This window comes from Callorhinchus milii, unplaced genomic scaffold (assembly GCF_018977255.1).
Source record: "Callorhinchus milii isolate IMCB2004 unplaced genomic scaffold, IMCB_Cmil_1.0 Scaffold731, whole genome shotgun sequence".
Classification (NCBI taxonomy): domain Eukaryota; kingdom Metazoa; phylum Chordata; class Chondrichthyes; order Chimaeriformes; family Callorhinchidae; genus Callorhinchus; species Callorhinchus milii.
In genome coordinates this window covers 20,984-42,033 of record NW_024705472.1, presented here as the reverse complement: position 1 = coordinate 42,033, position 21,050 = coordinate 20,984, and the positions used below count along the sequence as shown (strand labels likewise).

The window sequence follows — 21,050 nt, the reverse complement described above, 5'->3', positions numbered from 1 at the left end:
GGATGCCGTGGACTTTACACCTGAGTTGGACTCTAAACCTGACCTGCACTGCACTAAACACGTGGCCTGGATGTATTTGGTCAGCTTATTAATTGGCATAAGTGTGGCCACGGTGCGTGAAATCCAAACAAAATCTTCCTCGAAAAGTTCACAATGCGAGCCAAGAGGATCTCATAACGCCCACGCCTCATCCAACATCTCCACTACCTCGCAAGATTGCCACGTTTGCAAAAATTATATTGACACGTGGTCAATGAAATTATCAAACATTTGACCAATCATGTTGTTTTCATTCTACTTTTGAATAGTGTATATGTAATGTTGTTTGTCTCTTAACTGTGATTTTTTTCATGTTTTATTGTTAATTTTAATGTTCAGTGAGAAACATTTAGTATTTGCTGATCGCCAGTTGCCCAGGTGAAAAGTGGGCTAGGTATTGCCCAATCCTGGCCAGCTGGCTCAACAAATTGAAAAAGCTAACGAACATAGATACTCATATAGAGGCACATAAAGAGAGAACATAGAGACTCATATAGATACATAGAGACTCAGTGAGATGCATAGAGATATATAGAGACTCATAGGGATACATAAAGATAAAACAAAGAGACTAATAGAAATGATGACATAAAGACTCAGCGATACATAGAGACTCATATAGGAGTTTTGTCCAATTCTGGCCAGCTGGCCAAAATATCTAATCAACTCACCGATGGCGTGAGAATTTTCACGACCGAGTTTAACACCAATATACAACGTGCTTCTCTCAGACTGTGTAGAGCTTCTGCAGCTACAGTTCACCTGGAAATCGTGTGGGCTGGTTCAGGTGACTGCACTTTAATTACCCCTTTATGACATAATAAACTTTCAAAGAATGGGCGTTTTGGTCCAAATGGGTCATTTCAGTTTAATGGGGCATTTCTATGGATTCGCAATTCTGGCCCTGACTACTTTTGATATGTTGATCATTATTATTTAAATAGTTGAAATAGACTCCCGCTGAAAATGGGTCAGTTTTTTCCTTTCTTAATTGTTTTGCTTCGTGTTATTATCGGACTAAATGGTTATTATATTGTTACTTATCAGGTTAAATATGTGCATACATATCTTAGTTGGGTTGGTTGTTGATTTGTATGCGACTGTGTTTCGTAGTATAGTTTGCATATTTACTTGATACTGATAGCGTAGCGCCATGCAGCACGTCGTTTATAACTGCCTGCTCTGTTATTGACGTTGCTCTTAGGTCTTTCTATCTTACCTTAACGTAGTTTAAATAGCGCCTTACCCAATGTGCTTTATTCAGAACTAACAACGGTACATATGAATGTAATGGTGATGAGGTAAATGCAATATGAGGGGAAGCAATGGGCAAATCTTTTATGCGTGAGTTTGGTGAAAGCCAAATTGATGACAGTAAATGATGATGATGATGAATTGAATGAATGAATGGGGGACTAAGTGATAGCCATGTCATGAGAATATGCAGAGACCCATGGCGGCTCTCAGGCCACGAGGTGTTCCCAGCCCACAGCAAGGAGGCGGTGGAGGTTCAGCTGCCCATGATTTTTCTTTCTCTAGTGTACAGTACTGTATACATGTGTAGTGACTGAATCGGAGACACTAAGAGTTGAAGGAACTCTGTTTAGTAACACATACCAACGGGCTAGCGCTTCCCTCAAATCCGTCTGTAGTCGATTATGGTTCCCAGTCAGGACAGCTGGTAGACTGCCTGACTGGCGACGCCCAGATGGTGAAGATGGAGACGACGACGATAAGAATGGTGAAGACTCCAGCAGCATGACGGGGATCCACTCCAAACGACAGCCCCGAGGTCCCCTCCAGGGGCCCCTTTATACTGCCCGTGTGGCCTCGCTCCGCCCAGGCCACACCCCCTTTCTAGAACCTACCCACGGGTTCCCAGTGTGCCCCTTCTGTGACCTTTCCCCTAGATCCCCCTCTGGTCTATCACGTGGCCTGCTGCTGTAAGGGTTGCTGTAAGCTGTAGATCCCCTTCCCCGTCAGCAGCCAGCGCTATGCTGCTACATCGCTAATTCTATGTCACTACACATGTACAGTATTGTATACACTATATTCTTTATTTAAATTTATTCTGTACATTTACCAAACAATATGTATTAAACACGATAAAAGATTAAACATAGTTTAAATTCAAAATACTTAATATTTAACGTCTAGGTGTATACCATGAAATGAAATACGACACCCCGCATTACGAAACATGAACCAAACCCGAGTGTTCCCATTGTCGTTGAGTTTGTCTGTCACGGATTTGCCGATATCTTTTTAATGAATGTAATCTCCGTGATAGGCAAGGGTTTGCTGTATGTGATGTCGCCACCAAGCAATTACTCTGGATACAAAGGTCAAAGTTCCTCCCTGATCAAACAAAAAAGGGGGAAGTTGGTGGAGTTCATTGGCGTTTTACATAAACAATAAATGACGAACCTTTACAGTCTTGTGTAATATTTAACTTTGCGGGTTTCCCCTTCATCGCCAAATATATTTTATTTGTTACCCTTACGTACAACTCAGCCTAGTTCAGTACTTATTGCGAAGCCTTCCATTTATTTCAGTACAGTACACGTTGTAGACACCCACTGTGAACCAGTTAACTATATACACCATTTCAACTGGTTGGTTGGCACCTATTCAGTGATTTTTTCTCATCCAGTCATCTTCGTGAAGAATATAAACACGCATGCAATACGAGTCTAACATGTGACATTTCCCACGTCAGTTCTGTCACCCCGCTTAAATAAAGAGAAGATTGAGGCATCATGCCACAATTGAGGCATTTCATGTCTGTAGACTTCATAAATTAAAGATAAGAGTGTATGCTCTTAGTTTAAATTCATCATCGGACATGCTTAATCTGCTGCTGGATGTAGACCTATTTAATCTGCTGCCAACTCTCACAACACTTACATTGTAATAATCCACCGAGCAGCTCTACACGAACTGATTTCAATGCTCCATCTCCTTGGTTGTCCTTCTCTTGGATGCCATTCATCCCGAGGCTGCCCCTTTATGATCCATCTTTACAATCAGCTGTCAACACGTGGCATCATAAATACATAAACGAAACTATTTTTATATTACCAGGTAAAGTCCACCGAGCTATATAGCTCTTTTCTGAACCGGCCCTGGCCCTCCTCTTGGTCAACTCAACCTCAAATGATGGCCTGTTGTGGTGTGTAAACATTATCATTGGGGAGACAAAGGCCGCCAGGCGTGGTTCTGGCCACCCAACCCCTGGTGTGTTGTGCAGGTCATCATAGGTGCTCGCCACTACCACTTGCCCCAACAGTCTGTTAAGACTATAACGGGGACCTTTGTCTTAGTTTTGTCTGATAATTGTTTTTTTTACCCTTCTATCTGGCAACAAAACTGACACCTTTTTACAAGAAGTCATGTTTGCATAGACCGCAATACCTGCCGTCATAATACAAACAACAGACATAACTCTGATAATGTGCACTATCCTCGAAGTTGATTGGTGTGGACCAATTGATTGGTGTGGACCAATCAACTTCAAGGACAGTGCACATTATCAGATTTATGTCTTTTTTTGTATTATGACTGCAGGTATTGCGGTCTATGCAAACATGACTCTTGTAAAAAGGTGTCAGTTTTGTTGCCAGATAGAAGGGTAAAAAAAAACAATTATCATTTTTTAGTCTTGTCTCTTTGTAGTATGGGTTGGTTTGTGGGGTGGGTGACATTGTGGTTACTATCAGTGGTGATTATCTCTTAAACGTGTGCCTAATACGATGTGTAAACATCCACACTAGGGAGATAAACCTGGCCTGGCATTGCGGAAGCCTCACATTCCCCATAGCCTTAAAAGATGCCTGCTTACACTATTGGCCTCACCTGTCTATGGAGATTACATGGGGGATCATTGCCTTTGTAAGTCTATGCACTGGTACATGTGTCCTTGTATGTCTGTGTTTGTAAAAGCATGAACGCACACATGCATTCCGTGTTGAGTTCGAAATGTGTAGCTTGCCCTAATCTAAATGGCGATGTTTGTCCAACTCCGTGAATGAGTGATTGTACATGCGGAAAGGAACCCGAGTACCCAGACACATCTAACACGTTGGAGCAGGTGGAGATGAATCCACTTGCTGTACTGCCATCTGCTGGCAAGCCAGGCTAAGGTGACTTCAGTGACCAGGGGAAGAGACTGATCCACCTGGATTAAAGGGGATCCCTCCCTCAATGGAATCCAGTGCTGGATTTCAGGCTCGCATCACCACAGCCCGTGCTATGCAGATACAGCACAGTAGATTGTTGGAGGGCAAGAAGAGGGTGGTTAGAAAATCTGTGGAGAAGTTTATGAATAATGAAAAAATCTGAAGGCTTTAGCTGGTAGGGTAAAAAGGGGTAAGCTGTTGAGAGAGATTGGTAAAGTTGGGTATTTATATTGTGGACGGAGCTATTCACATACGAGGCCCCACTCAGGTGGGCTCCACCGAGTGATGCTGATCAAGATGGTGGTGAAGCCTCTTCAGGCTGTGCGTGTGTTATACTGACGAAGCACTCCGCTTTAAGAATTGTAATCTTCATAGTTTTTCAAAACAACTGAACACTTCATAAATAACACTACCATTAAAGAAAATGCATTCATACACACAATACGCGACGTTATAGCAATTGCATTTTCTTAAATCCATTTGGAATATGCTCTCAAGAAATTGCCTGAAACGTCACCAGTTGTGCGTTTTCTATTTTCTGGCTGTTTTTGAGCAATGTTTTTAGAGTGTGTTATCTTGTGCACAACTGTCAACGTAGTATCATCAAATAATAATTCAATCTACAAGTTATACAGGAGGTTTTTTCACGTTGAGGACTGACAGCCAGCTTAAAGCTTAATGTACCTGCGATCTTTGGAGGCCAACTCGAAGTGGAATGATTCAGCAAACACTGGCACAAGGTTCAGCAAAGTGGAGCGTTTTATCTCCTGAACATCTCCAGTGAAAATAGTTTAAATAGAAGTTATAATTTAATTGTGCACTCTAGACAAAAGCAAACAAATACTTCTGGGTAACCCTCGTATCTCTGCAACAGTGGCCAAGCGTCACTGCATTGGTGGCAAGATGTTCACTACCTCGCCTGGTATACAGGAGGTCGTGGGTTCGATCCTGATCCTAACGCCCGCTGTATATTTGAGTCATCACGTATCTCTCCCCGTTGTCGCGTAGATTTTCTCCGGGTCCTCCGTTTTTCTCCTCCACATTTAGAATCAATTTGCATTCAGAGGATTTGGCTGCCGCTATAAATATCCACGTGACAAGCCACTCCGTTGAGCTGTAATTTGTGATAACCACGTCACATGTGAAAAAGAGCGACTTCTCTCAGTGAGCCTTGCCTAGTTAAATAAAAAAATTTTTTAGTTCACATCATCCCACATGCCACAATCCAACACTCCTGAACCAGCACTCAATACAAGACGTAATGCACTTAAAAAATATCCTCATATATATGTTAGCCGACATTTGCTATTCAAAACCGCTATAATACGGAAATGAAACAATATTTAGGTGTAATAATAAACACATCTTCATATCTCATCATATTCATTAGGCAAATAATACCGTACTAATGGTGAACTAATAAAACAAAAACGCTTCTCCTTTCTGAATCAGCCACTGCAGTCATCTCGACCAAGACGCAGAACCAACTCGGCTCGCGACAAACGCTCAACCTGAAGGCAGCCATTTTGTACGTTTTAACCATTAACACTTAAAAAACCCATTAAATTCAACAATCTACACAAATAACTGCCTCTATTTATATTTTCGTACCATTCAGAACGTTGTATCCGCATTCCGATCGCTATATGCGCATTAATTTACCTCAGAATTTCCATAACGATGTTGTCAACGCTCGTTAATTGTAAATAAAGAAATGAAACAAAATGGAGTCTCCGACGCCATTTTGTATTTACACTTTTGGCGCCAAAAAAAATGAAGCGGCGAATGAGGCAACGTTGAAGACTTTAAATCATTGGCGGAGTTTGACTTCTATATTTGTCCCTCATGAAAATAAATTAATAAAGGTGTAGTACTGTACACCTATATATACTTCTGTGCTCTAGTCTGTGTGTCTCTGTGTAGTACTGTACACTATATATACACTTCTGTGTATGTGTGTAGTACTGTACACAATATATACACTTCTGTGTCTCTGTGTAGTACTGTACACTATATATACACTTCTGTGTGTCTCTGTGTAGTACTGTACACTATATATACACTTCTGTGTGTCTCTGTGTAGTACTGTACACTATATATACACTTCTGTGTGTCTGTAGTACTGTACACTATATATACACTTCTGTGTGTTTCTGTGTAGTACTGTACACTATATATACACTTGTGTGTGTCTCTGTGTAGTACTGTACACTATATATACACTTCTGTGTGTCTGTGTAGTACTGTACACTATATATACACTTCTGTGTGTCTCTGTGTAGTACTGTACACTATATATACACTTCTGTGTGTCTCTGTGTAGTACTGTACACATATATACACTTCTGTGTGTCTCTGTGTAGTACTGTACACTGTATATACACTTGTGTCTCTGTGTAGTACTGTACACTATATATACACTTCTGTGTGTCTGTGTAGTACTGTACACTATATATACACTTCTGTCTCTGTGTAGTACTGTACACTATATATACACTTCTGTGTCTCTGTGTAGTACTGTACACTATATATACACTTCTGTGTGTCTGTGTAGTACTGTACACTATATATACACTTCTGTGTGTGTGTGTAGTACTGTACACTCTATATACACTTACGTGTGTCTCTGTGTAGTACTGTACACTGTATATACACTTGTGTCTCTGTGTAGTACTGTACACATATATACACTTCTGTGTGTCTGTGTAGTACTGTACACTATATACACACTTGTGTCTCTGTGTAGTACTGTACACTATATATACACTTCTGTGAGTCTGTGTAGTACTGTACACTATATACACTTATGTGTCTCTGTGTAGTACTGTACATTATTTACACTTCTGTGTCTCTGTGTAGTACTGTACACTATATATACACTTCTGTGCGTCTCTGTGTAGTACTGTACACTCTATATACACTTCTGTGCGTCTCTGTGTAGTACTGTACACTATATATAGACTTATGTGTGTCTCTGTGTAGTACTGTACACTATATATACACTTCTGTGTGTCTCTGTGTAGTACTGTACACTATATATACACGTCTGTGTCTCTGTGTAGTACTGTACACTATATATACACTTCTGTGTGTCTGTGTAGTACTGTACACTATATATACACGTCTGTGTCTGTGTAGTACTGTACACTATAATACACTTCTGTGTGTCTGTGTAGTACTGTACACTATATATACACTTCTGTGTGTCTGTGTAGTACTGTACACTATATATACACTTCTGTGTGTCTGTGTAGTACTGTACACTATATATACACTTCTGTGTGTCTCTGTGTAGTACTGTACACTATATATACACTTCTGTGTGTCTCTGTGTAGTACTGTACACTATATATACACTTCTGTGTGTCTGTGTAGTACTGTACACTATATATACACTTCTGTGTGTCTCTGTGTAGTACTGTACACTATATATACTGACAGCAGTGGGTCTTAACCTTTTCTGCGGAATTGCAGCGTACAGGAGATGGTGGAATACAATCCCACCATCTCCTGTACACTGGGCGAGGGAGATAACATCTTGCTACCAAATTGCTGTAGAAGGATGAGTTCATCTCTCGACACTCATCTCACAAATGAACCACCGCAGCTGAGCCTCACCGATTTATATTAACAACAGCACTCATTTCTTAAAATGTCAAGGTGTGTACAGTAGCCGTGTTCACCTTGAGGCTGCTGTTTGCACACCTCGGGGCGCGGGTTCACATTCCAGGCGGTGTCTCGTGATGTCAGTGACGACAATGAAATATTTCAAGTATTTTACTTCCTTCTTCACCGTCGCTATAAGAGAGAGGTCCTGGTCCAGCGTCTCTCTGAGCCACACAGCGAGCGATCCCAGCGAAGCCATGGGTCATGGCGAGCGCGACTCCCAGTGAGAGTGTGGATAGTGAGTTGCGCTGCTCCATCTGCCTGGGCACGTTCGTCTGCCCCTCCACGCTGAGCTGCGGACACTCGTTCTGCCTGCGGTGCCTGGAGGCCGCCTGGGAGACGGCGAGCAGCTTCAGCTGCCCGCAGTGCCGAGCGACCTTCCCTGTGCGACCCCAGCTGAGGAGGAACGTGGCCCTCGCCAACCTGGCGGAGCAGCTCAGAGTTGGAGACAGGATGGCCGCGGTTGTTGTGTGTGACAACTGCACTGACGGTCAGACTCCTGCAGTGAAGACTTGCGTGAGATGCGAGACGTCCTACTGTGCGACGCACTTGAAGCCTCACTTGGAGAATACCAGGTTGAGAGAACACCTCCTGGTGGCTCCCATCGCGAACCTGGAGGAGCGACGCTGCCGGGAGCACAGACAGGAGCTAGTTCTTTACTGTGAACAGGACAAGATCCCGGTCTGCCCAGTCTGCCCCGTCGCAGGAGACCACTCCGGGCACAGGGTCATCACAGTGGAAAAAGCGCAACAGACAAGACAGGTGAAGTGTAATGCTCCGTTGTAATCCACATTGTTACAGGAGGTTGAGAGATTCACATCAGTAGATCGTGACCCCTCACCTCGACCAGGTGAGCTCCTGTTATGACCAAACGCCCCTTTACAGGGAGACCCAGGTAGAGGTGGCAGGGTGGCTCAGACGTCAGAACGCTGAGATGGTAACGCTGTAATGCTCAGTTGGAATCTTGTCGGCCGCCCATGGTTTAAACCGGATTCTCAAGTTTAGTGAGTTGATGGTCTAAGCCGAGTCAACATTTGACAGCACGTTAAACAACATTTTGCGTGAGAATTCATAATCTTTGATTGACTAAGTGAGAAACGTTGTTATGTATAGTAAGGCGTGTGAGAAGCTGGTAGAGGTTAAAACATATTTTAGAATGTACGTGATATTTGTCAATGATGTTGTCTAACAGGATATTGCATTGCTCTGCAGTAATTACGATTGGATTCTTCGTCTCAATACATGACACGGACAGTGCAGTCGGGATACAATCGTGGGAAAAGTAAAAATATGAATGGAGACGTATGCAGAAATATAATGACAACAGATGTGTGTATGTGTGTTGAACTTCTTTCATAGCCAACCGTGCTAATCAGAGTTGCGGGATGATCATTCAGTGATCCACCAATGGCAATGGCGAGCACCGCGTATTTATTGATTTATTTACCACAACGCAGGAGGAGCTCAGAGTCAGGAAGGAGGGGAGAGAGGAGAAGAGGAACACGGCGGCGTCACGGACACGGACACTCAGGGACGACTACCGGCACGTGGAGGTACAGAGAGAGATGGCAGCCGCACAATTCCCTCTTCTGGTTTGCCTAAGAATCTTATTTAATTAAACCCAACTCTTATTATACTCTTTGGTTCTTTCGGTAAAGTCACATAAGTAGAAAAAATAATAGATCACGACGTTTCGATCGCAACACAAGCAATCGTCATCAGGTGGGACAACCACAGCAAGAAAAAAACTGCTGAAGTAACTCTTCCTATTGACGAGCACTGCCCAACGCGTCGGCGCGGCATACAACTTTGGTGAATTGCAAGCGGTGTGGATTTCAAGCAAATCGTTTCCCAATGACAACTCACTTGCTGCCTACTTTAAATCAACAAAATTAACGACATCAAACTGTAACGGAGCAAAGTGTGAGTTCGTAGCTGTGTTTGTCTGTCAGCACTTTTTTTAAGCCCATTTTTTTAGAGCGCACAACCTTTATGAAACTTTAATCTTGAATTAAATATACACGTTTACGACATATTTAGAAGGCTACCACAGAATAACACAAATTAAATTTACGACGCAACTTCCAACTTGACAGCAGTTTTGGTTTAGGGGGGATGAAATCGTTCCGCGCTGGATGAAGCGTTAACGACTTGCCCTGTCGATTCCTTTATTGATCACAACCACGATGCTAGCCATGGAAGCTTGCGATACCTCCCTTCTGACCCCCAAAATCTGGACAGCACCAACTTAGCCTGAGTGCAAGAGAGAGTGGACGTGAGTATTGCTTTAGAAATCAGCACTGTTTGTCTATTTCAGCACATTTTTGTTTAAAACAATAGAGCAATGTAACGTGTATTTGTTCTGTATATTCGCAGACCTTTGACACAATTTTCTGGGAATGTCCTCGGCAAAAGACTTGGTTTTGATTTAATTCACGTTTCCATCCGACGCATCGTTTGGTAAATCAAGAGTTGGACGGAAAGACCGACAGAAGCGAATGATACCCACATAGATGTATTTAATTTCCCCCAGATTGACACTCAGCAACGTGTAGCTACAGACAAGTAATTCCTATACTACCCTTGCCTATGATATTTTCCACTTATATCCCATTCTCATTCTCCCTGTGCTTTATATGTTCACGAGCTCCCAATGCACACGTCGCTCAACTCCGTGTACTTAATCGAGATATGGTAACAATCATTACCTGTACGACACCACATTGCGTCGTTGCCTAACAAGTGACTCAACAACTCGGCGCTGTCTGTGTAGGAGTCTGTGCGTGGGACCAAGGCGCGGATCAGCCGAGAGTTTGAGCGCCGGAGGAAGCAGCTGAGGGAGGAGGAGAGGGAGGCGCTGAAGCGCGTGGACGAGGAGGGCCGCTCCGTGCTGTCCCGCATCCAGGCGGACATCGCTCGCTACGAGAGCAGAGCACGCGGCCTGGAGCAGGAGATCAACCAGCTGCTCGCCGCCCTCGCCGTGCAGGACCCGCTCTCCTTCCTGCAGGTGGTACCACCTCCATTCACTCGCCGCGGTGACTAGTAGATGTTAACTACCTCGCTTGATATGCAGGTGGTCATGGGTTCGATACCAACCCTGACTACTCTTAGGTTTTTTTCGGTAAAGTCACGTAGGTAAAATAATAATAATACAATTAAATAATAATAAATGCAAATAACTCAATTAAATCACGACGTTTCGGAGGCAACACAAGTCTCCGTCTTCAGGTGGGACTTTACCGAAAAAACCTAAGAGTATGAATCCTTGCAGTCACGAAAGCTTCAAATCTAGAACCAACCCTGACATCTGTTGTATATTTGGAGTTTGCATCTCTCTCTCTCCTCGTGGATGTGTAGTCCTCCGGTTTTTCCCTCCACATTTAGAATCAACATCACGTGTTTAGGGTAATTTGCTGGTTTAAATTTCCACATGATACGCCACTTCTTAAATTTTCATTTCTGGCAAGGTTACTTCAGACGGATAGCTATATAGCTCAGTGGGCCTTACCTGGTAAGGTATAAAAAAGTAGTTTAAAATAGTTTATCCTCACAGCCTTGGTTTATCAGAAGAGGGTTTAACTAAAACCAGCAGAGACACACCGCCCTGTGAGACGTTGACATTGTTGGAAATCTTATTTCATTGTTTTTCGATCTAGGAGCAAGCGGCATTGTCCAGAAATAGACGCACGTTTGCTTCCGTGTGACATTCAGACCTAGACTTGTCCAGTACAACCCTGACCCCGACGATGCCTGCTGTAAATTTGGAGTCTACGTCTCTCTCTCTCTCTCTGTGATCGCGTAGATTTTTTTTCCAGGTCCTCTGGGTTTTCCCACCACATTTATAGTCAACATCACCCATTTCTAGTAGTTGGCTTCTATTATAAATGTCCACATAAACCAGTTCATTGAGCTATCATTTGTGATAGGCAGCTCGCTACTGAACAAGAGCGACATAGCGAAGTGGGCCATACCTGATAAAATATAAAATTTTGTTAATTCAGAGTTCAAAAACACGGGTTGTTGAACATCACTTAACCATTTATTTAGCTGCTAGACTAGACCTACAAAGAGTGGTTTTGTCATTTGTTGGGGTTCGTGTCCAGTTAAACGAATCCTGTTTTTTTTATTTTAAAGAACAATAATAGGCTTAACATTACAAATGCAATGCAAGTATCAAAGTATTAATAGCTCTGGTTGAGCAGTGATAACTTGTGTTTGAACATCTGTAAAGGATAAAGCCTCTTCCTATTTTTTTCATCATATCGATATTGGCAAATAGGTACCACAGATAACTCTGTTTTTCATTATTCTCGATTTGCTGGTATTTATTAATTCCTTGGTGTTGTGCTCCACTGTAAGCGGCAGGCGACTGCGTGGAGGTGGCCATCTGTTTAGGATGTCAACGTTAATGTGAAATGCGGGTTTGTGTTTTTCAGGATCCCCTGCATGAGAATATCAGGTCAGTACCAACCCAGACTCGAACTCGAGCTCTGTCTGCCACCTGCTGGACAAATCAGTGAACGGTCATGATGGGATTCCTAATAAACCCATTTGTATGGAGTCGCGGTCCCATATTGTCCATGTGTCAAGAGACAAGAGACATGGACCTCCATTAGACTCTGCGTGTCCCGTGCTGAGTGAGTGGAGGGACTGCACCCTCCATAGACTCTGCGTGTCCCGTGCTGAGTGCAGGATCTTGGACTCGCAGGGGATCCAGGATGCGCCTCCTCCCACATTCAGTCCCCAAGAGCTCACAGAGGTCATCTCGCTAGGAGGAGTGAATACGATGCGCGTGGCTCTCGTGTGTGAGTCTCTCTCTGCACTGTGCACTGATCTGTCGACATCGTTCATTACAAACACAACGATGCAGACCGGCACCGCTCGGTAGGCTGCTGCACTTTGTTTAAGACAGGTGGCGTGTCCTTGGGGCGTGAATCTTTAAAAAATATATATTTTACCAGGTAAGATCCACTGAGCTATGTGGCTCTTTTTCACAAGGAAACTGGCCGCAAATGACAACTCAACTAAGTCGATTATCACATGGAAATTTATAGTAGCAACCAAATGATCTTAACGCATTCAGTTGAGTCTAAATGTGAAGCAAATAATTGGAGGATGCTGAGAAAATTCCACGCGACCACCACTGGGAGATAGACACAAACACTCCAAATATACAGCAGCAACAGCAGGCACCGTCAAGGTCGGGATCGAACCCATGACCTCCTGTATACCTGGCGAGGTTGTTAACATCTCCCTGACCACTGTGATGATGAGAGACACAGACTCCAAATATACAGGAGCGGCAGTCATGGTCAGGGTCGGGATCAAACCTACAAGCTCCTGCATACCAGGTGAGGGAGATGACATCAGGCAGATCGAGAGTCAGCCCAGTGAGAAAGAGGCACCACGCCCGGCCACCTTTGTCTCCCTCGTGTCAAATGTTTACACATCACACAAGCAGAGGGCAGTGCAGCGTGAACCATTGTTGTACTGCACCTCTACGCTTCCAACTTCACGATCCCCACCATCGCCAACGAGCACTGACGAGAGCGGTGAAGTATGGTCAAATAACCCCCCCCCCCCGGATGCGCACGGCAAGGGGAGGCGCTCACCCAGCAGCGGAGTGACACACAATGTCTGTGTGTGGATGTGAGAGTGTGCGAGGCTGTTAACACACAATGTCTGTGTGTGGGTGTGGGAGTGTGCGAGGCTGTGACACACGATGTCTGTGTGTGGATGTGAGAGTGTGCGAGGCTGTGACACACGATGTCTGTGTGTGGATGTGAGAGTGTGCGAGGCTGTGACACACAATGTCTGTGTGTGGGTGTGAGAGTGGCGTTTACATCGTGGTGCTGGCATCATCACTGCTCTTCACTACCACTGCACACACGAATATTAGTATATGAACATTAATACTAACGAATATTAGTATGTGTACACTAACACTAACTAATATTAGTATATGTACACTAATACTAACGAATATTAGTTTGTGTACACTAATACTAACGAATATTAGTTTGTGCACACTAATACTAACTAATATTAATTTGTGTACACTAATACTAACGTATATTAGTATGTGTACACTAATACTAACTAATATTAGTGTGTGTACACTAATACTAACGATTAGTGTGTGTACACTAATACTAACCAATATTAGTATGTGTGCACTAATACTAACGAATATTAGTATGTGTACACTAATACTAACTAATATTAGTGTGTGTACACTAATACTAACTAATATTAGTGTGTGTACACTAATACTAACTAATATTAGTATGTGTACACTAATACTAACTAATATTAGTGTGTGTACACTAACACTAACTAATATTAGTGTGTGTACACTAATACTAACTAATATTAGTATGTGTACACTAATACTAACTAATATTAGTGTGTGTACACTAACACTAACTAATATTAGTGTGTGTACACTAATACTAACTAATATTAGTATGTCTACACTAATACTAACTAATATTAGTGTGTGTACACTAACACTAACTAATATTAGTGTGTGTACACTAATACTAACTAATATTAGTATGTGTACACTAATACTAACGAATATTAGTATGTGTACACTAATACTAACTAATATTAGTGTGTGTACACTAACACTAACTAATATTAGTATGTGTACACTAATACTAACTAATATTAGTGTGTGTACACTAACACTAACTAATATTAGTATGTGTACACTAACACTAATATTAGTGTGTGTACACTAACTAATATTAGTATGTGTACACTAACACTAACTAATATTAGTGTGTGCACACTAATACTAACTAATATTAGTGTGTCTACACTAACACTAATATTAGTATGTGTACACTAACACTAACTAATATTAGTGTGTGTACACTAACACTAATATTAGCGTGTGTACACTAACACTAATATTAGTATGTGTACACTAACACTAACTAATAATAGTATGGGCACACTAATACTAACTAATATTAGTATGTGTACACTAATACTAACTAATATTAGTGTGTGTACAATAATACTAACTAATATTAGTATGTGTACACTAATACTAACTAATATTAGTATGTGTACACTAATACTAACTAATATTAGTATGTGTACACTAATACTCACCACAGATGGACGCTCACCGACTCTGGACACAAACTCAGCCAGCGACGACCTCCAGATTTCCTCGGATCTCAGGACGGCGACGCTGAGCCGTGTCCCCCAGGGTCGCCCCCATCACCCACACCGCTTTCACTGCCGGCACCAAGCCCTGTGCTCTGAGAGCTTCTCGTCGGGTCAGCACTACTGGGAGGTGGACGTGGGGAGCGCGAGGGGGTATCGGGTTGGAGTCGCGTACGGGACGATCGCACGGAGAGGGCGTTGTGATGAGTGCCGCCTGGGAGTGAGCGACGTCTCCTGGTGTCTACAGAAACAAGTCGACAGCTTCTCAGTGTGGCATGGCGGGGTAGTGACGTCACTGTCGGTGCCGCAGCCTCCGCGGAGAGTCGGGGTCCACCTGGACTGGGACGCGGGGCTGCTGTCGTTTTACAACGCCGACTCCATGGCGCCGTTGCACTCGTTTAATAAAACTTTCACTCAGCCCCTACACCCTGGGCTGATGGTGGGGTTGGGTGACTCAGTGAGGATTGTGGATCTGAGTGGTGCGTCCTGAGAGAGGTGAACGTGAACAGCGCAGAGGGCAGACGCCACCACGACGCACGGCGCTCGCCACCCTCGTCACCGCCACGCGCAGCGCCACGCCCGTGACTGGCTGGTGGCTGTCGGTGGCTAGGGGCTGCGTGGCTGAGCGTAAATAATCCTCACAACCTTCATGGGGGGGGGGTGATAAAATAAGTACCGCTCTGTGTGTGTGTAAAGCCAACGTGGATGTATTCACCCTGCCAGAGGAGTGTGACTGTAGTGTAGGGTGCAGTGATTAGCAATGGTGAACTGGGATGTGTTTATACACTGGTGGTGTCATGGGTTGTGGGAGAGACACAACAACAAAAATATTATATTTCTTACGTTCTTTCGGTAAAGTCACGTAAATAAAAAAATAAAAAAATATGCAAAATAAAATAATAAACATTAAATAAAAATGTAAAATGTGAAACCAAAAATTAATGACGTTTTGATCGCAACACACGCGGTCGTCATCAGTCAAGAAAAGTTTTAAGTCAAAACAATAATATTATTGATTTTTAAAAGTATAAATGTACGCGTACGACAGTGGCATTGTAACGCTGGTATCGTCGATTCTACAATAAAAATACAGAACACAAACAACAACAATGTAGTTGTGTACAGCGTCATTCGTGCTCACTGCATCCCGCAACGCCGTTCATTAATTAAACACGAGGACCAAATCCTCTACACAGCCACTGCCAAGCAAATTAAATCTACAAATTAATAAACAAATAAAGAGACGGCGCCAAACACAAAAGGCGCCAACAATGTCCGAGCTGTTCAAGTTGTCTGCTGCTACGTCATGGACGTGGTGACGTCACCACGCACGCTACCACAATGCGGTGACGTCACCACCCAAGCTCCCATAACGTGGTGACGTCACCACGCACGCTCCCCCAACGTGGTGACGTCACCACGCACGCTCCCCCAACGTGATGACGTCACCACGTCACCACGTCTCCCCACCCCCACGCCCGCCCCTCACCACTGCACCATCTGTGAACACAAAGAGCTTCACAGCTCATCGGATTCCTCCTGCACCACAAACACAGATTCTGACGTTCTGGATTCCCGCCACTGGGGGAGTCCCTCGCTGTGACGTCACCACGTCACCGCGTTGGCGACAACAAAAACAAACAGAGGCCCTGAGGGGCACCCTGCAGCCTCGCTGCTGTGACCCAGCACTGTGGGGGGGGGTTGGTGACGTCACCTCGCTGCTGTGACCCAGCACTGTGGGGGGGGAGGGGGTTGGTGACGTCACCTCGCTGCTGTGACCCAGCACTGTGGGGGGGGGGGGGGTTGGTGACGTCACCTCGCTGCTGTGACCCAGCACTGTGGGGGGGGGGGTTGGTGACGTCACCTCGCTGCTGTGACCCAGCACTGTGGGGGGGGGGGGGTTGGTGACGTCACCTCGCTGCTGTGACCCAGCACTGTGGGGGGGGGGGGGTTGGTGACGTCACCTCGCTGCTGTGACCCAGCACTGTGGGGGGGGGTTGGTGACGTCACCTCGCTGCTGTGACCCAGCACTGTGGGGGGGGGGGGGGTTGGTGACGTCACCTCGCTGCTGTGACCCAGCACTGTGGGGGGGGGGGTTGGTGACGTCACCTCGCTGCTGTGACCCAGCACTGTGGGGGGGGGGTTGGTGACGTCGCCTCGCTGCTGTGACCCAGCTCTGTGGGGGGGGGGGGTTGGTGACGTCGCCTCGCTGCTGTGACCCAACACTGTGGGGGGGGGGGTTGGGTGACGTCACCTCGCTGCTGTGACCCAACACTGTGGGGGGGGGGGTTGGTGACGTCACCTCGCTGCTGTGACCCAGCACTGTGGGGGGGGGGGTTGGGTGACGTCACCTCGCTGCTGTGACCCAACACTGTGGGGGGGGGGGGGGTTGGTGACGTCACCTCGCTGCTGTGACCCAGCACTGTGGGGGGGGGGTTGGTGACGTCACCTCGCTGCTGTGACCCAGCACTGTGGGGGGGGGGGGTTGGTGACGTCACCTCGCTGCTGCGACCCAGCACTGTGGGGGGGGGGGGTGTTGGTGACGTCACCACTGACGCTGCTGGGAACTCCCACACACACACAGACGACTCTCTACCCTGTAATCGCTCGATACAGCCTACTCCCTGCACACAGAGACAAACACATACTAGAAACGCAGAGAAACATCGACATTACTATACACAGACTAAAGAGACACACACACTACACCGATATACACACAGACTAGAGACACACACATCATACACAGAGACTCACAGACTACAGACACGCAGAATTACGTACAGTCCTACACACAGACGACACAAGAGGCATGTACAGTACTACACACACCGACACAGACTAGACAAACAGATTACACACAAATTCCGCCGTATAGCCTCAGTAGATGGTGTGGACAAGTTCCGCGAGCGAGTGGCAGCAGTGCCTTGGGAGGCCGTGACGGCTCACGAGTTGGTGGCTGTCAGCACCACAGCCGCCTGGCTTCGCCTCTGCCCAGCAGCGATGTTCACCGCACAGCGCGCCAGGCAGGATGCCTTTGGTGCCGAGTCGACCTAGGGGAGGCCCAGGGCCGGTTTAGCTCATTGCCAACACTGCTGCTGCTGGTGGTGGCCGTGTACAGTGGTCATGTACAGACAGGACACAGAGGGCTTTATACAGAGACACAAGTATAAATATATAGTGTACAGTACTCCGTTGGTGGGCATGGAGCGGGGTGGTGGTGGTGGTAGTGGTGTTCGTGGTGATGGTAGTGGTGTTGGTGGTCTTAGTGGTGCTGGTCTGTGGCCGTTTGGGTCGATGCGGTGTCTCTTGGCCAGCGGTGACGGTGCGAGAAGTTCACTTTCAGCGTGGGCCCAGTTTGTGTGGGAAGGGGGGAGAGGAGGGGGCACGGGGGGACAACGCCCCCCCCCCCCAAAAAAAAAAACTGGGCACATTTATTAATTTATTTTCATGATTTACAACTAAAAATAAATTAAATACTCCCGCGATTCCTAATTTGAGGGACAAATATGAAAGTCAAACTCCGCCAACGATTTAAAGTCTTCAACGTTGCCTCATTCGCCGCTTCATTTTTTTGGCGCCAAAAGTGTAAATACAAAATGGCGTCGCAGACTCTATTTTGTTGCATTCGCTTATTTATTTACAATTAACGAGCTTTGATAACTTTGTTCTGGAAATTCTGAGGTAAATTAATGCGCATATAGCGATCGGAATGCGGTTACAACGTTCTGAATGGTACGAAAATATAAATAGAGGCAGTTGTTCGTGTAGATTGTTCAATTTAACGTGTTTTTAAAAGTGTTAATGGTTAAAACGTACAAAATGGCTGCCTTCGGGTTGATCGTTTGTCGCGATCCGAGTTGGTTCCGCGTCTTGGTCGAGATGACTGCAGTGGCTGATTCGGATAGGAGAAGCGTTTTTGTTTTAAATATTCACGTTTAGCACGGGATGATGAGATATTAAGATGTATTTATTCATCCAAACCGCCCAGTGTCTCTCAACTCCGTGCTCTGTACAAGACGCAGCTACTCACACTCGCCTGCCCCTAACAGCCACCATTTAACAAGGCGGAGGGGGGACCGGTGTTTTATGATTCTTTTAATTTGCTTGTAGTTTATTTTATTATTCATTTGTTATTCATGTGTAATTTATTTTATTTAAATGATTACATATTTCATAAATATTACTTTCTAATATTATTTATCTAAATTATTACGTTCATTAAAATTATTCATTCCATTATTAATTTATTATTCATACATAATTAACTTTATTAAAATTATGAAAACAAAAATTTATTTGTTATGTTATTTTATTTAAATTTGTTAATTCATGTAACTTATCAATTTTTTATATATATAATTTTTTCATTTTATTATTCATTCATCTTATAAATGTTAATTTTTTTTCCTTAACTTGTTATTCATTTTCTTTACTTATTATTCACTTTATTTGTTACTTAATGTTCTTCTGCTATTTGTTGCACGCGGCTGCAAATGGACTTTGCTCAGTCGGTGGTCGCCGCTGAGGTCGTGACGGGTTTCTTTTGTTCCGTTCCTGTTGCTCTGTGGCCCCGGTAGCGTTCCCGTGCTGCTGTGATGTGCATCGATGCCCACTTTAGTGAGGGCGATGTTGGCACGCAGACTGAAGATCGATTGCAGAGGACAAATGCAAGTCCCTTCATGTCCAGTAAATGTCTCGTTACTCGAACAAATATGTAAAACCTTACCCATGGCTTGAGGAATATCCTGAAGCTAATTAAATGACTTGACAATTATAATTGGAATCTCAGCGCCACCGTGACGAAGAATGAAAGCTGTCAATGCTCCTCACATTTCCAGCTTTCAACTGAAGAAGCTTCAAATCTTGACGATGCTCCCAGCACGTGGAGGGAACGTCACAGACATCGCGCTGATCAACAAGGGGCAGAACCTGAAAGCGCATCGGAGAGAGGCACAACGCGTAATCTGCACACCGCACTCCGACGTGCACGCCGCTCACCAATCCCAGCGCCACAGTCCAGGCTCAACCTTGCGCAGCTTCCGAGATCTGTAAACAAAAATCGGTGACATTCCGGATTAATTTGGCCACAGCCTCTTGTGAAATCTCCCGTGCACTTTCATTGTTCAGCGCGCCCCGCGAATCCCTGCGGTGGAGTGGCAGCGCCCTCGCGTGGCGCGCACCAACACCGCTCCAGGCAGCGCAGGGACCCAAACGGCGTCTGGGAATCGGTCGCGATTCGTGACTCGGTCCGCAACTCTGGAGCAGTGCCGGCAGTGAGACAATGAGCCCCACGTGACCCCCAACATCCCCATCTCCCCCACCCCCTTGGGGTCCCTCCTATCACGTGACAACCCCCAAGCCCCCCCCCAGAAACCCTCCCCCCCACCTCTACCCCTCCCCCTGGTGGCTGTTGTTGTGGTGGTGATTTTGGTGGTGGTTGTTGTTGTACTGGTAATTGTTGTGGTTGTTGTGGTGGTGGTTGTGGTGGTTGTTGTTGTGGTGGTTGTCGTAGTGGTGGTTGTTGTGGTTGTGGTGGTTGTTGTTGCTGCTCTACCACTTTCTCCTGACGAGCACCACGTGGTCACGTGGCGCCATCGCGGGAAGTTCCCAGTAGCGTCAGCGGTGACGTCACCAACCGCCGCCCCCCCACAGTGCTGGGTCACAGCAGCGAGGTGACGTCACCAACCCCCCCCCACAGTGCTGGGTCACAGCAGCGAGGTGACGTCACCAACCCCCCCCCCCCACAGTGCTGGGTCACAGCAGCGAGGTGACGTCACCAACCCCCCCCCCACAGTGCTGGGTCACAGCAGCGAGGTGACGTCACCAACCCCCCCCCCCCCCACAGTGCTGGGTCACAGCAGCGAGGCTGCAGGGTGCCCCTCAGGGCCTCTGATTGTTTTTGTTGTCGCCAACGCGGTGACGTGGTGACGTCACAGCGCGTTGACGTGGTGACGTCACAGCGCGGGACTCCCCCAGTAGCGG

At 45.5% G+C, this 21,050-nt stretch overlaps 1 protein-coding gene across 1 annotated transcript; it reads left to right on the top strand.

Annotated features, from left to right (window-relative positions):
* The first annotated feature begins 8,087 nt into the window (after positions 1 to 8,087).
* On the top strand, positions 8,088 to 18,122 carry LOC121852312 (nuclear factor 7, brain-like). The gene is made up of 7 exons (XM_042346410.1): positions 8,088 to 8,645; positions 9,341 to 9,436; positions 10,657 to 10,893; positions 12,320 to 12,342; positions 12,576 to 12,688; positions 15,014 to 15,544; positions 17,944 to 18,122. The coding sequence occupies exons 1-7, from the start codon at positions 8,088 to 8,090 to the stop codon at positions 18,120 to 18,122; spliced, it is 1,737 nt and encodes a 578-aa protein (XP_042202344.1).
* Positions 18,123 to 21,050: the final 2,928 nt, after the last annotated feature.